The sequence below is a fragment of the Dendropsophus ebraccatus genome, chromosome 4 (assembly GCF_027789765.1).
Source record: "Dendropsophus ebraccatus isolate aDenEbr1 chromosome 4, aDenEbr1.pat, whole genome shotgun sequence".
NCBI classification, from domain to species: domain Eukaryota; kingdom Metazoa; phylum Chordata; class Amphibia; order Anura; family Hylidae; genus Dendropsophus; species Dendropsophus ebraccatus.
Genome location: NC_091457.1, coordinates 18,544,235 through 18,560,766, shown reverse-complemented (window position 1 = coordinate 18,560,766; position 16,532 = coordinate 18,544,235). Strand labels below are relative to the sequence as shown.

At 48.5% G+C, this 16,532-nt stretch overlaps 1 protein-coding gene across 2 annotated transcripts in view; it reads left to right on the top strand.

Moving 5' to 3' along the window:
• Positions 1 to 9,481: 9,481 nt before the first annotated feature.
• The window catches only part of TPCN2 (two pore segment channel 2), a 29,194-nt gene continuing 22,143 nt past the window's right edge, over positions 9,482 to 16,532 (top strand). For both annotated transcript variants that reach the window (XM_069965213.1, XM_069965214.1), the window contains exons 1-2: positions 9,482 to 9,766; positions 13,418 to 13,479. In XM_069965213.1, coding sequence (XP_069821314.1) covers positions 9,604 to 9,766; positions 13,418 to 13,479 — 225 coding nt within the window. In that variant the 5' untranslated portion in view covers positions 9,482 to 9,603. The remainder of the gene's footprint in view (positions 9,767 to 13,417; positions 13,480 to 16,532) is intronic.

The window sequence follows — 16,532 nt, the reverse complement described above, 5'->3', positions numbered from 1 at the left end:
AGTATTCCGAGAGAGAGAGAGAAGGGGCAATAGAGGAAGCAGAGGGAACACACAGATGAGACAATTCAGGTCTGGAAAAACTTAACCTTGATTTTGACTTCATTTTAAAAAATAATAAACGAAAGGAAAAAACATAAAGATGGTGGCCATGTTCTGAACATAGCTTAAAAGATAGGCCCCCTCACTGGGGTATTCAGATATGTGGTTTTCCCTTTTCTTTTTTTAAAAAATAAAAGGGGGTCCTGAGACTTTTGACTCAGCCTGGACAGTAGCCACAGCAGTGGTGGTTGGTAATCTAGACAACGAACTGTGAGGGAACGAGTGGGAGGGAAAGAACAACATATCAGAAGGAGACAAGTTTGCTAATTTAAAGGGGAAGTTTAGCAAAAAAAAAAAAAAAAAGTTTCTTTTAAATCAGCTGGTGTCAGAAAGTTAAGGCCCTATTACATGGGGCTCTCGCTTGCTCCTCGCTTGGGTAAGAGTCGGGGGGGGGGGGGGGGGGGCTTGGGGTGCTGCCCGGGTGATCAATAGATCGCTGCTATTTTGGTGTCTTTACGCAGAAAGATTTATCTGACAGATTTTTGAAGCCAAAGCCAGGAATGGATATGAAAAGGAGATTTTTCCTTTATGACCTGTTCTCTGTTTATAGTCTGTTCCTGGCTTCAAAAATCTGTCAGATAAATCTCACTGTGTAAACGCACCCTTATGCTAAGTTTACACGAGGCGATTATTGGCCCAATCGCACGATTAACGATTTCGTTAGTAACAATAAATTTTTTTATAACGATCAGCGTTTAGACGGTACGATATATCGTACGGAAAAATCGTTTTGCGATCACGCGCCCGCAGCCCGCCACCCCGCAGCCCCCTGCGCCGCCCCGGCCGCGAGCATACGTTACCTGCTCCGCGTCGCAGGTCTTCAAATCCCCGACTGCCCTCTTCAGCGCATTGATTGGCTGAAGAGATGAGCCGGAAAATTCAAACGGCTCCTCTTCAGCCAATCAGTGCTGAAGAGGAGCACTGATTGGCTGAAGAGGAGCCGTTTGAAATTCCCGGCTCACCTCTTCAGCCAATCAATGCGCTGAAGAGGGGATCCGGGGATTTTGAAGACCTGCGACGCGGAGCAGGTAACGTACGTTCTTGGCCGCGGCAGCGGTCGAAGCGGCGGCGGGGGTGGCGATCGGAGCGCTGGCGGCGGGGGTGGTGATCGGAGCAGCGGGGGTGCCGATCAAGCCGGCGCAGGGGGCTGCGAATGAGCGGAGGGCCGGGCTGCGGATGAGCGGGGGGCCGGGCTGCGGATAAGCGGGGGGCCGGGCTGCGGATGAGCGGGGGGCCGGCCTTTGGGCGGCGGGACTTTCGCACGACGACTGTTTACACGGAACGATCGGCAAATTTTTTGCGAACGACGAACGACGATTTAAGAACAAGTTAAAAGATCAAAATGAACGATTTCTCGCTCGTCGTGCCATCGTTCGCTGCATTTACACGTACGATTATCGTTCGAATTCGATCGTTATCGTGCAAATTCGCACGATAATCGTTCCGTGTAAACCCAGCATTAGGGTGCCTTCGCACCTAGCAACTCGCAGCGTAAGTTACGCTGCGAGTCTGTCAGATCACTTTCACTACATACACGCAGCGGTCTAAACGACCGCTGCGTGTATGTAATTCTGCCGACCCCTTAACCCCTTCAGCTCCCGCTCCGCTGCATACATTACCTCTCCTCGCTGCACGGGTCCCGGCGTACTGCTCTCCCGCCCGGCCAATCAATGGCTGCAGCTGGGCAAAACACTGATTGGCCGGGCGGGAGAGCAGTACGCCGTGACCCCGTGCAGCGAGGAGAGGTAATGTATACAGAGCCGGGCAGCAGCTGAAGGGGTTAAGGGGCCGGCAGAATTACATACACACAGCAGTCGTTCGGACCGCTGCGTGTATGTAGTGAAAGTGATCTGCCAGGACCTAGCCGACTAGCAGCGTAATTTACTGATCTATTAAAAAAAAATCTCAAGTCTTCCAGTACTTATCAGCTGCTTTATGTCCTGCAGGAAGTGGTGTATTCCCTCTGTCCATGTCAGGAACTGTTCAGAGCAGCAGCAAATCCCCAAAGAAAACCTCTCCTGCCCTCCAGACTGGAGAAAATACACCACTTTCTGCAGGACATACAGCAGCTGATAATTCCTAGAAGACATGAGATTTTTTTTTTTTTTTTTAATACAAGTAAATTACAAATCTCTGGCACCAGTTGATTTGAAAGATTTTTTTTTTTTTTTTTGCTGAACTACCCCTTTAATGTATCTGCAAAAATATAAAATTTGAAGAGTCCTACAAGTATAACTATGTTAGTAAAGATGGGAGTACCCCTTTAAGTGTTACTGTCATTCAAAAGGGGTTGTTGGAGCAGAAAATAGCCTTCTGCTCTCCAGTGCTTCCTTCCATCCTTCCTACATCTCGGATGTATACTTTCCAAGACGGGATGGGACAGGTGTAGGTCCTGGTCATCACATGCAGGTAAAATCATACCCTGCATTCAATGTGCAACACCCTGTGATCTCTGAGGGGACAGAATATAATACTGCCACATACTGTGCCCTCTGAATATAATACTGCCCCTCTAAGGGTACAAACCCAGTTGCCGGATCTGCAGCGAGTCTCCTTGCTGCATTTTTGCAGGGAGACTCGCTGCAGATCCTGGCCCTATACTTTCATTAGCAGAGAAACTCGCAGCAGGGATGTACATCCCTGCTGCGATTTTGTCTGCAGCCCGCCCCATTAACCCCCTACCCGCCGGACATTATACATTACCGGGTCCCCGTTCCTGCTTGCTTCGGGGCTCCCGGTGTCTTCACGGCCCACCCGGCCAATCAATGCGCTGCGGCGGGGCAGCGCACTGATTGGCCGGGCGGAACGTGCCAGGACCCGCCAAAGCAAGCAGGAGCGGGGACCTGGTAATGTATATCCTGCCCGCCCCCCCTGCAGCCCCGATTGCCCCCGGCCGTACGATCGCCCCCCGTACCCCCCGGCCGTACGATAGCCCCCCCGCAGCCCCCAGCCGCACGATCGCCCCCCGCGCCGCACGATCGGGGGGTGCGGGGGGCGATCGTGCGGCCGGGGGCTGCGGGGGGCAATCGTGCGGCCGGGGGCTGCGGGGGGCAATCGTACGGCCGGGGGGTGATCATGCGGCCAGGGGCTGCGGGGGGCGATCGGGGCTGCGGGGGGGCGATCGTACGGGCGGGGGGCGATCGGGGCTGCAGGGGGGGCGGGCAGGATATACATTACCAGGTCCCCGCTCCTGCTTGCTTCGGCGGCTCCCGGCACGTTCTGCCCGGCCAATCAGTGCGCTTCCCTGACGCAGCGCACTGATTGGCCGGGCGGGCCGTGAAGACACCGGGAGCCCCGAAGCAAGCAGGAACGGGGACCCGGTAATGTATAATGTCCGGCGGCTAGGGGGTTAATGGGGAGGGCTGCAGACAAAATCGCAGCAGGGATGTACATCCCTGCTGCGAGTTTCTCTGCTAATGAAAGTATAGGGCTGGGATCTGCAGCGAGTCTCGCTGCAAAAACGCAGCAAGCTGACTCGCTGCAGATCCGGCAAGTGGGTTTGTACCCTAAATATAATACTGCCACACACTGCCCCTCTAAATATGATACTGCCACACACTGCCCCCTCTGAATATAATACTGCCACATACTGTGCCCTCTGAATATAATACTGCCTCACACTGCCCCTCTAAATATAATACTGCCCCTCTAAATATAATACTGCCACACACTGCCCCCTCTGAATATAATACTGCCACACACTGCACCCTCTAAATATAATACTGCCCCTCTAAATATAATACTGCCTCACACTGCGCCCTCTAAAAATAATACTGCTTTATACTACGCCCTCTGAATATAATACTGCCCCACACTGCACCCTCTGAATATAATACTGCCCCCTCTGAATATAATACTGCCCCACACTGCCCCCTCTGAATATAATACTGCCCCCTCTGAATATACTTTCTCACGGGTGCCTTTCTTAGTCTGGCCTCTCACCATTGACCTGTCTGGCACGGGTGACCCCACCAGGAGTAGTACTCCCGCCAGCTTAGCTCATTGGATCACAGAGACACGCAAGCTCCCTCACCGCGTCAAGGTGAAGGCACCAAGAGGGAGCCGCTCCACCCTAGCCCGATTGCCATTTCACCCATCCAATTTACCTATGATTTACTAAAACCCACATGAAGCGCCTTAAAAGAGTCCAGGCCCCTTTAGGCGCCCTTCCCAGCCCCCTAACGTGGACCCTCCCTGCTCCCTTCCCAGCCCAGGCCCGCCCCATCTCCCTAACACGGACCCTACCGGCGCCCTTCCCAGCCCCCTAAAGTGGACCCTCCCGGCACCCTTCCCAGCCCAAGCCCGCGCCATCCACCTAACACGGACCCTCCCTGCTCCCCTCCCAGCCCAAGCCCGCCCCATCTCCCTAACACGGACCCTCCCGGCGCCCTTCCCTGCCCAAGCCCACCCTATCCCCCTAAAGCGGACCCTCGCTGCTTTCTTCCCAGCCCAGCCCGCCCCAGACCCCTAACACGGACCCTCCCAGTGCCCTTTCCAGCCCAGAGGGCTTTGGTATTTATACACATTATGGGCATCTACATAGGGATTATAGGGATGATACATCAGGCAGTCCTATACTTAGAATGCCCCTTGTTGCCCTTAGCAACCAATCACGGCTCAGCTTTCATTTTACCAGAGCTTATACAGCCCAGGCCAGCCCCATCTGTCGGTACTGTATATGGAGCAGCACAATCTGTCATTGAGGAGGCTGCGGATAACCCCGTATTACTCTATAGGCCAGATAAGATCAGTATCAGCTGAGCTGTCCATTGCCGCCATTACCAATGTCACCCAGTTTGTCCTTATACCTGTCAGCTGGTTACATGGCCCCCTAACATGAGCAGCGCCCCCTATCTGTCCTGTGTGTACCAGCAGCACTTACCAGGGAATGTACCGGCGGTCTGTGGCGTCCATCAGGCGTCTGTGTGAGGAGACATGGGCCGCCCCTCAGAAACCGCCCATCAGAAATCGCCCGACTCATCGTGGCAGTTGGTCACCAACCTCAACAACCAGTTCAAATCCTAACAATACCGTGATTGGACAACTTTTTTTTTTATTACTGTTATAACTTTATTAAAAAACAATCGATATTAACACACATACAATGTACTGTGCTGCAGCACCTGCTAAGAAGCAGGGAATAACATATAGAAACACACGCACACACATTATATATATATATATATATATATATATATATATATATACACAAGAAGTGACAACAAAACCAATATGGTGTGGATTTAAAGTGACAGCACCTTCCATAAAAACCAGCAGCAGGATCATGTCTAACATGGCGTCAGTTTTAAAGGGGCAGTGCACAGCTAATCTAGCTGTGCTGGTGACTTATATCACGATATATGTAGTTATAGGGGCCTTTCAAACTGCCAGAATGCTGGGGACTGTAATGGCGGCCATAATGGTTGTCACTTTTGTAGATACTAATGCCGGCTGATGATCATTGTAGTATTCCACCAGTCACCTTCTGCAATTGCCCTGACAGCACAGACTTATGCTGGGTTTACATGAAACGATAATTGGCCCGATGGTACGATTAACGATGTCGGAGTAACAATTTTTTTTTCATAACAATCAGCATTTAGACGGTACGATATATCGTATGGAAAAATCGTTTTGCGAACGTCCTGCGATCGCGCACCCGCAGCCCGGCTCCCCGCTCGCAGCCCAGCCCCACAGTCAACCGCAGCCCCGTTTGCCACCCCCGCTCCAATCGCCACTCCCGCCGCCGCTCCGATCAACCAACACAGAACGATCTGCGAATTTTTGACGAATGATGATTTAAGAACAAGATAAAAGGTCAAAATGAACGATTTTTCGCTCGTCGTTCGATCATTCGCTGCGTTTACACGTACGATTATCGTTCGAATTCGAACGATAATCGTTCCGTGTAAACGCAGCATTAGGGTCCGTTTACACACACAGATTATCTGACAGATATCTGACAGATTTTTGCAGCCAAAACCTGAAATGGATTTGAAAAAGAGAAATCTCAGTCTTTCCTTTATGACCTGTTCTCTGTTTATAGTCCATTCCTGGCTTTGGCTGCAAAAATCTATCAGATATCTGTCAGATAATCTGTGTGTGTAAACGGTCCCTTAGGATATAGTAACAACTGTGAATACATTAAAGGAAAGTTATCAGCAAGTAAGAGGTATTTAAAGGGAAACTATCTAACTAGACATATAACCTGCTGAAATGTCCCTATTGCACCCAGGGCACTCTGGATGAAGGTTAGCCTCTTACCTTCATCCTCGGTGACGTTCTCATGCAGTTTGTAGTGTAATCCTGTTTGGTAAAGCTGTTTGGAGCAGTGGGGGCGGGACTAAGGGCGGTGATAAGACTGAGCTATGGTCCCCTCAGAGAAAAGCTGCCGAAAAGCTGACTGCGGGGGTCCCGATCGTTGAAACGGACCACCGGAGGTCTCTCACCTGCCTCCGTGCGGTCCGATCGGCGATCTGCTACACTGAGCCTACACAGGCAGGCTCAATGAGCAGATCGCCGATAACACTGATCAATGCTATGCCTATGGCATAGCATTCATCAGTGTAGAAATCCAAGTAGTGAATGTAAAAGTCCCCAAAGGGACTTCAAATGTGTTAAAAAAAAAAAGTTCAAAACACTAACACACTACCCCAAAACCCCTCCCCCAATAAAAGTTGAAATAACCCCCCCTTTCCCATTATATAAATAAAACATTTAAAATTAATAAATAAATAAACATATAATATACCGTAGCGTGCGTAATTGTCCGATCTATTAAAGTATAACAAGCGTCATTGTGATCGGTGAACGGCGTACACGAAAAGAGGGAAAAAAGTGCGCGGATTACCGATTTTATGTTGCATTATATATTAAAAAAAATCTATAAAAAGTGATCAAAATGTCCGATCTTCACAAATATGGTATTAATAAAAACTAGAGATTATGGCGGAAAAAATGACACCCCATACAGCCCAGTAGGTGAAAAAATAAAACCGTTATAAGCGTCACAATAGACCCATTATATTAATATTTAATTGCCAAAAAAAAGGATTTCATAAAAAAATACATATATAACATTAGAGAATCTGTGTAACCTGCATATGGTTGTGTTCGGACTGACCTATAGAATAATAGTATCATGTCGCTGTTACCATATAGTGTATTACGTAGACACAGGAACCCCCCAAACGTTACCATATTGCATTCTTTTTTACGATTTCACCTATTTATATCTTCATAAATAATATATTTGGGATTCCGTCATACATGTTATGGTAAAATGAAAAATAAAGTGAGGGAAAAATAAACTTTATTGGTACCAGCTACAAAAAACATGTTAAAAACATTTAAAATCCCCAAACAGGGGAAAACACACTGCAGGACCTGTGAATAAAGGTACAACTGCACTGCTACAATGTTCCGGGCCAAAAGGGCCCCCCAGGCATGGGACTCAAAAGAAGGACTCCTGACGAAGCCGCAACGTAGCGGCGATACGCGTGGGGTATTTCTTTTGTCTGCTACATGGGGACGTGATACGTTTGTAGGGTATGACCTGTTTTTGATTCATGTAATAAGATTTTTTGGATTATTGCTTATGATTGTATTGTCATTTTTTCCCTTCTTTTGAGTCCCATGCCTGGGGGGCCCTTTTGGCCCGGAACATTGTAGCAGTGCAGTTGTACCTTTATTCACAGGTCCTGCAGTGTGTTTTCCCCTGTTTGGGGATTTTAAATGTTTTTAACATGTTTTTTGTAGCTGGTACCAATAAAGTTTATTTTTTCCCTCACTTTATTTTTGGTGTGCGTCTGACTTGGTTACCCTAGTTTCTCTCTGTCCTTCTCTTCATACATGCTGTCATTTGTCTAGGGCCGTCAGCAGCACCCAGTGCTTTATTTATTTGTTATTTCTGCTTGGTGGTGCCCACCCTGTCTCCTCTATGGTAAAATGAAAGACGCCATTACACAGTACAACTAATCCTGTAACAAATAAGCACTTACATGGCCTGTAGATAGAAAACTGAAAGTGCTGGAGCTCTTAGAAGGGGACGAGGGAAAAACGGAAACACTAAGATCAAAATTTGTGCGGTCCACTGGGTCATTTTGGGCCTGGTCCTCAAAGGGTTAAAGGGGTTCTCCAGTGCTACAAAAACATGGCAACATTCTGACAGAGACAGTATGACTCTTGTCTCTAGTTCAGGTGTGGATTGCAATTAAGCTCCATTCACTTCAATGGAAATGAGTTACATAACCCCACCCAAACTGGAGACAAGAGGGGGGGCTGTCTCTGGAAGAAAGTGGCCATATTTGTGTAGTGCTGGATAAACCCTTTAACCCTGAGGACTGAGCAGGGCTCTGGCTGATCGCAGGGAGTCCCCCGCTGTAAGCAGGACCCTGGATGTAATATGATGCCGATATTTAAAGTGTAACAAATGTAGCATTTGTAAAAACTTCTGACATGTCACAGTGACATGCCAGAAGTGTGTATCAGTGGGGGTCTGGCTTCTGAGTCCTTCTGTCTCAGCACCGAGACCCCCAGTGACATGTCAGAAGTTTTTTTTTACAAATGACAACTACACTTTAATGGTTAAAGGGGTACTACGGCAAAAATATTTTTCTTTCAAATCAACTGGTGTCAGAAAGTTAAATAGATTTGTAATTTACTTCTATATAAAAATCTCCAGTCTTCCTGTACTTATCAGCTGCTGTATGTCCAGCAGGAAGTGGTGTATTCTGTATCCAGTCTGACACAGTGCTCTCTGCTGCCACCTCTGTCCATGTTAGGAACTGTCCAGAGAAGGAAAGGATTTCTATGGGGATTTGCTACTGCTCTGGACAGTTCCTGACATGGACAGAGGTGGCAGCAGAGAGCACAGTCATTTATACCTGATTTGGTGGTGGTTAAACCAGTAATTCTTTGCATAGGAGAACATCATAACTTTACACCCAGTCCCTGTGGAATATCCCATTCCAGTACAGTCACAGCCCCCTGTCCCTGCAGAACATCGCATAACAGTCCAGCTCCTGCAGAACGTTGCACTCCAGTCCAACCACAGCTCCTTGTCCCTGCAGAACATTGCAAAACAGTCTTAACCGCAGCCCCCTGTCCCTGCAGAGCATTACATAACAGTCGGGCTCCTGCAGAACGTTGCATAACGGTCCACCACAGTCCCCTGCAGAGCATCACATAAGAGTCCGACTCCTGCAGAGTATCACATAAGAGTCCAGCCACAGCACCTGTCCCTGCAGAACATTACATAAGAGTCCAGCTCATGCAGAGCATCACATAACACACCACAGACACAGCTCCACTACAGAAAAAGTCCGGAAACAATCAGACGGGGGATAGCTCCGCCCACACGTGGAGCCGGTCACATGAGCGTGACGTCACTAGAGGTCCTATAGCCCGGCTGACGGGGGATGTCCACATTAGAGTTGCCCTTGCGGCCGGCTGACTCCCAGTAGTCGGGGTTTCCGGGGTGGTCGGCTGTGTACGGTGGCCGGGATGGAGTCGGACCCTCTCCTGGCTTCGGTGCAGAGAAGCTGGTGCGCGGACCCGGACTTCAGCGGCCAGGAGCGGCTGTACAACCCCCGGAGCGGCTCCTACTCATCCACCGCATCCTCAGGAGGAGACGCGAGCGGCCGCAGCAGCCATGCGGAGTCCGGTGGTGAGAGGATGCGTGTTTCCCTGATTGGGTGATATATAGCTGCTCCCTATACAAGGGGGATCTGTAGGGGGTCACTATCTCCTTACTGCAGGGAAGGGGACTGATGTAATGGATTAGACTGTGTTCACACTATGCGTTTTTGTCGCGGTTTTGTGTGTGTTATGATGAATTCCTGGCCTGTTTGTGTCTCACTTTAAACATTTTAGCTTTTGGCATGAAGGAGTAAGGAGAAGCGCTGGGTTATGTGCTTCGCTCTCTATACAATATACTTATAATAAGGGAAGGGGGAGAGAACGTCAGCTCAGAACTTCTGAGATGTAAAAGGTTTTGTGTAATGACGGGGACATGTCAGAGTTCACACATCGCTGAGGTTTTGTAGTTTTTTTATTGCTGTTTGGAAAGCAGTAATTCCTATGAGGCTCCTCGTATGACCACAGCGCAGAACCCACAGTGTATAGTCATGTATGTGACCTCCTCGTATGACCACAGCGCAGAACCCTCAGTGTATAGTCACGTGACTTCCTCGTATGACCACAGCGCAGAACCCACAGTGTATAGTCATGTATGTGACCTCCTCGTATGACCACAGTGTATAGTCACGTGACCTCCTCGTATAACCACAGTACAGGACCCATCAGTGTATAGTCATGTATGTGACCTCCTGGTATGACCACAGCGCAGAACCCACAGTGTATAGTCATGTATGTGACCTCCTCGTATGACCACAGCGAAGAACCCTCAGTGTATAGTCATGTATGTGACCAACTCTTATGACCACAGTGTATAGTCACGTGACCTCCTTATATGACCACAGCGCAGAACCCTCAGTGTATAGTCACGTGACCACCTCGTATGACCACAGGGCAGAACCCTCAGTGTATAGTCATGTATGTGACCTCCTCGTATGACCACAGCGAAGAACCCGGCAGTGTATAGTCATGTGACCTCCTCGTATGACCACAGTGTATAGTCATGTGACCTCCTCGTATGACCACAGTACAGGACCCATCAGTGTATAGTCATGTATGTGACCTGCTCGTATGACCACAGTGTATAGTCACGTGACCTCCTCGTATGACCACAGCGCAGAAACCTCAATGTAATAGTCATGTGACCTCCTCGTATGACCACAGTACAGGACCCGTCAGCATATAGTCATGTATGTGACCTCCTCGTATGACCACAGTGTATAGTCATGTGACCTCCTCGTATGACCACAGTGCAGGACCCGTCAGTGTATAGTCATGTATGTGACCTCCTCGTATGACCACAGCGCAGAACCCCTTAGTGTATAGTCATGTATGTCACCTCCTCGTATGACCACAGTGTATAGTTACGTGACCTCCTCGTATGACCACAGTGTATAGCCACGTGACCTCCTCGTATGACCACAGTGCAGTACCCTCAGTGTATAGTCACATGACCTCCTCGTATGACCACAGGGCAGAACCCTCAATGTATAATCATGTATGTGACCTCCTCGTATGACCACAGCCCAGGACCCTCAATGTATAGTCATGTATGTGACCTCCTCGTATGACCACAGGGCAGAACCCTCAGTGTATAGTCATGTATGTCACCTCCTCGTATGACCACAGTGTATAGTTACGTGACCTCCTCGTATGACCACAGTGTATAGTCACGTGACCTCCTCGTATGACCACAGGGCAGAACCCTCAGTGTATAGTCATGTATGTGACTGTGGATCCCTCTGTGGCCGTATGGTAGTGCATCCGCCTGTAGCCGCCCTAACCGTCTCCCTGCAGAAGGTTGTAAAGAATCGTCTTCTACCCTGAAGGAGGAGATAACCCAGGGGTGATGAGACCGACGGCAATGTTCTCTAACCTGTAACCAACTACAACTCCCATCATGCCCTGCTTATTGAGCTCTCATCCTGTGCTCCTTCAGCTGTCACAGTACTACAGCTCCTAGCATGTGCTGACAACCTTTTCTGTCCAGGCATGCTGGGAGTTGTAGTTTTGCTGAAGAGCCACAGGTTGCAGTATGGTTAGATGTCTATGTACAACTGTAGCCTGTGCCTGTATAGTAATATAGCGTGTAGGGACCTGTGCCTTGATCGGCAATATTCTGTGTCATCTGTGTGAACAGAGCCTTAAATAGGTGCTTCTTTCAAATCAACTGGTTTCAGAAAGTTTTATAGATTTCTAATTTACTTCTATTTAAAAATCTTTAGTCTTCCAGTACTACTTAGCTGCTGTATGCCCTGCAGGAAGTGGTGTAATCATTCCAGTCTGACACAGTGCTCTCTGCTGCCACCTCTGTCCATATCAGGAACTGTCCAGAGCAGTAGCAAATCCTCATAGAAAACCTCTCCTGCTCTGGACAGTTCCTGACATGAACAGAGGTGGCAGCAGAGAGCACTGTGTCAGACTGGAAAGATTACACCACTTCCTGCAGAGCAGACAGCAACTGATAAGTACTGGAAGACTGTAGATTTTTAAATAGAAGTAAGTCGATTTGTAAGAAAAATAGGAGTACCCCTTATTTTCTACCAACAACCTTCCGTGTTTCTATGAGCACTTAAAGTGACTTAACCCTGACAGCTTCCCGTGGCAGAGGAATCCATAGTCGCTGCTCTTACAGTAAAGAATCCTGTACATGATGATGTATAAATCTTCTCTTCTGGAGACTTAGAGGGTGTATCCTTATAACTAGATGATGGGATCTCTGTGCTAACCCCTATAAATAGTTATTAGGTCATCCCCAGGTGTCTAATTCTAATCTTTCTGGTTCCTGTAGTCCGCCTTTTGCCTCTATTCCTCTGGTTGAACCTGTTCCAGCTCCTTTATGTCCAGGAGGCTGTTGGCAATGATGAGAGTAGTTGTCACTGACTCGGCGTGTGTCATCCTGTTACATCTTCCATTACTACTATGACCCATGACTGGAGTCATGACCTGCTCATAAGATATTACAGGCACAGTCATAATCTTTTTATTATTTATTCTGTCTCCTTCCCCCAGTTCTGAGCTGCTGCTTTCTGCTGAAGACACAAAGAAATCTGTGTGTGAGCTTTTCTCTCGGTCTCCTCCTCCTTCCTCCTTCTCCCTCCTCCCTTTTGAGACAGCTGATGTAAACAAGTCCCTGGCAGGCTTTATCTGCAACATTGTAGCTTCTTTGTAATGCTGTAAGGGTTAATCTGAGGTCAAGTTGCTAATGAACTCACCTCCCGGTATACCAAAGAAGCTACAATGTTGCAGATAAAGCCTGCCAAGGACTTGTTTACATAAGTGGTCTCAGAAGGGAGGGAGGGGGGAAGAGGGGAAAACGGAGAGAAAAACTCACACAGATTTTTGTGTCTTCAGCAGAAAGCAGCAGCTCAGAACTGGGGGAAGGAGACTGATAGATAGTAAGACGTATGGAAGGAATTGTTAGTCTCACCATGGGCAGAAACACATCAAAAGTAATGTTTGGTGGAATACCCCTTTAACCCATCTATAAAGTAACCTGGCGGCAGCCTCTTTGTGCTGCTGTTGTATTGATCAGCAATGTAGAGTGCTTCTCTCCTCCTAGTTTGTTACAATGTATCAGTCAGTACAATTGCATGAGAGCTGTGCAGGTTACTGTTCACTGACAGCAAGCAGAGATCTTATAGAAAGTGCTGACTGGTTCCATGTGATTATATATCTGCAGGTACGGTGGATGAAAACCTCTATGTGAACCAAGCGGTTGTGTTCATAGAAGATGCAATCCAGGTAAGTGATGGGATCGCTGGGAGGGCGTTCTCCTAACTCCGATTCAGATGCACTTTGAAAAACTATTATACTGTAGAGCTGTATTTATAATTCTGAAAGCTTCAGAGCTGGAATCTCTAAGCAAACCATAAAGGCCCAGTGTCTGCAAATGGCCACATCTAGAGTATAAGGATGTAACTCGGGGTCCATACAGAATCAGTAATGTAATGTATGTACACAGTGACCCCACCAGCAGAATAGTGAGTGCAGCTCTGGAGTATAATACAGGATGTGACTCAGGATCAGTAATGTATATACACAGTGACCCCACCAGCAGAATAGTGAGTGCAGCTCTGGAGTATAATACAGGATGTAAGTCAATGAGGAGGTCAGCCTTGATCATCTTGTCAAAGGGTAAAGACCCGCCCCGCATTGAGAATTGGCGTCCCATAGCGCTTCTCAGTGTGGACAGAAAGATTCTGGCAAAAGTGCTGTTTAATCGGCTGGTGAAGTTTGCACCCCAGCTCCTTTCGGGGGCCCAGCATTGCTCTGTTCCAGGCCGCAGTACCTTTAGTGCTGTGCTCGGTGTCCGGGAGGCTGTGGAGCAGGGTAGGGCGGGTCACTGGAAGGGGTACTTGCTGTCCTTGGATCAGGCAAAAGCGTTTGATCGGGTTAACCACGAGTACCTCTGGTCTGTCCTTCTGAGATATGGCCTGCCGGGGGGGTTTGTTGATTGGCTTAAGACCTTGTATGCAGGGGCAGAGAGTTTCCCGCTTGTGAATGGTTGGATTGGCCGCTCTTTTGAGGTTGGGTCTGGTGTCCGTCAGGGTTGCCCTTTGAGCCCACTGTTGTACGTGTTTGCAATTGATCCTTTCCTTAGGAGGATTGATTGTGGACCGTTGACGGGGGTGAGAATGGACCCTGTGGTGCCGGATTCCACTCTGAGGGTGGTAGCGTACGCCGATGATGTCACCATATTCGTCTCCTCGCAAGAGGAGGTGCAGTGTGTGATGTCAGAGGTGGAGCGCTACTCAGAGGCATCTGGGTCCAAGATCAACCAGGATAAGTGTGAGAGTCTCTGGCTGGGAGGTGGAGATCCTGGATTTGATCTCCCGGACACCCTTCCAGAGCCCCAGGAGTTTGCAAAAGTCCTCGGCATCGAATTCGGCCAAGGGGATTACCCCAAACAAAACTGGTACAGCAGGCTTAAGATCGCCGCTCAGAGGGTGGATCAGTGGAAGGGTTGGTCTTTGACCCTCAGGGAAAGGGTTAACCTGATCAAAACATTCCTGCTCCCTTTGCTGATATATCTGGGCAGTGTTTGCATTTTGCCAGAGCCGCTCTGGACTCAGGTCTACAGTGTGTTCTTCCAGCTGTTATGGGGGAATAGACTGAACCTAGTCAAGAGGGAGGTTACTTACTGTACGAGGAGACAAGGGGGGTTGTGTATGGTCAACCCCGTGGTGTTCCTGGTGAATACCTTTCTTAAGACCAACATTGCAAACCTCTGGAAAGAGAGGGCTCCTCCGTGGGTATTCTCCTGTAGGGGATGGTTTCGGCCTTTCTTCCAGGAATGGGAGACAGGAGGGCAAGTGAAGGATCTCCGCACACCACACGGGCATCTTCCGGCTTATGCTACCCTGGTTCTGAAGGTCATTCGTCGGTGGGGTTTGGGGATGTGGGAGTTTAGGACTCTGTCGAGGAAATTCCTTGACAATAGGGTCCTGTCATCCCATTTCCAAAAACCGCTGGCGCTCAAGGATTGCCCAAGTCGGGATCTGGAGGTTGGTTTGGGCCTATTGAATTCCATCAGGATCCCCTTGAAGTTTTGGGACTTGGCTTGGCGCTGCTTCCATGGGAAACTATGTGAGGGACAATCTGAAGTGCAGGAGCTCTGAGGATCGGGGATGTCCCCGGGAGGAGTGTGGAGGCATGCTGGAAAGCATGGAGCATTTTCTGCTTCATTGTCCCTTTAATACAGAGGTTTACAACAGGGTGGGCGCTTCCATCGGGTGGCCCAGGTTGGCCCGCCTCTCCTATGCGGAATGGGCCTATGGAGCATTCAGAAACCTTGGTGGCTGGGACCGGAGCACTTTATTCCTAGTCAGCATAGTGGTCAGGTACCACACGTGGAGTGCACGGTGTTTAGTGTCGACGCAGCGTAAAATCCTCCCTGTGGATGAGGTGGTTAGGGGCACACTCGGTGACCTGGTGAAGGTGCGCTCTCTGGAGTACGAGAGGCTGGGGGCTGGTAGGGCCTCTTGTCTTTGGAGGGGCTTTGCCTATAAGGTTCCTTAGCCTGCGTCTCCTCTCCTGGTGGTGGGCTGATGCTGGCACCGTAGTCTTTTGTTTTGTGCTGTAGAGATACTGGAGTATGGGGCTTGCAGGTACTGAACTTGGGCTTTCAGGCTGTGTGTGGGGCTGGGAAGCCCCAATATGGTTTACTGTGTATGTTTGTGTATTATTAGTGTGTATATTATTAGTGTGTTTATTTGTGTATATAGTTTGCATATTTTGTCTCCACCTGGGCTTGGGGTTTAGTGTTAGGTTGGGTGGTGGGTTATATGGGGGGAGGGGGTTTCTGGGGACTTTAGTATAAACAGAAAATCCTGGGCTGGTTCATGGACGTCTGTTATCATGTACTGGGGGCATGGGATGCGGGACCAGCTCAGGGCCCCAAAAAATAAATAAATAAATAAATAAATAAATTATAAAAATGTTATGGTGTTTGGTGTAGGGCTCTATGTATATATTCATTTATGTTTTTATTTGTGCATTTATTTAGTTTTGTGGAACGCAACCGGACCAGGGGGTTAGTGTACAGTATAGTTATGTTAGTTAAGTTAAGTTTCATAGTGTTATTATTGTGGTGTTTGTGGGAAAGTCTAGTTTGCACGTGTGGGGGATAATACAGCGGTGCGTTTGGTGAGTGTGAGGCTGGACCAGCCAATACGCTTATAGACTTTTATGGACTTGTATATATTGTACAGTTATGTTATTTATATTATTGGTTTGTTGTTAGGTTTTATATTTTTAAATAAAAGATCTACAGGATGTAACTTGAGGATCAGTAC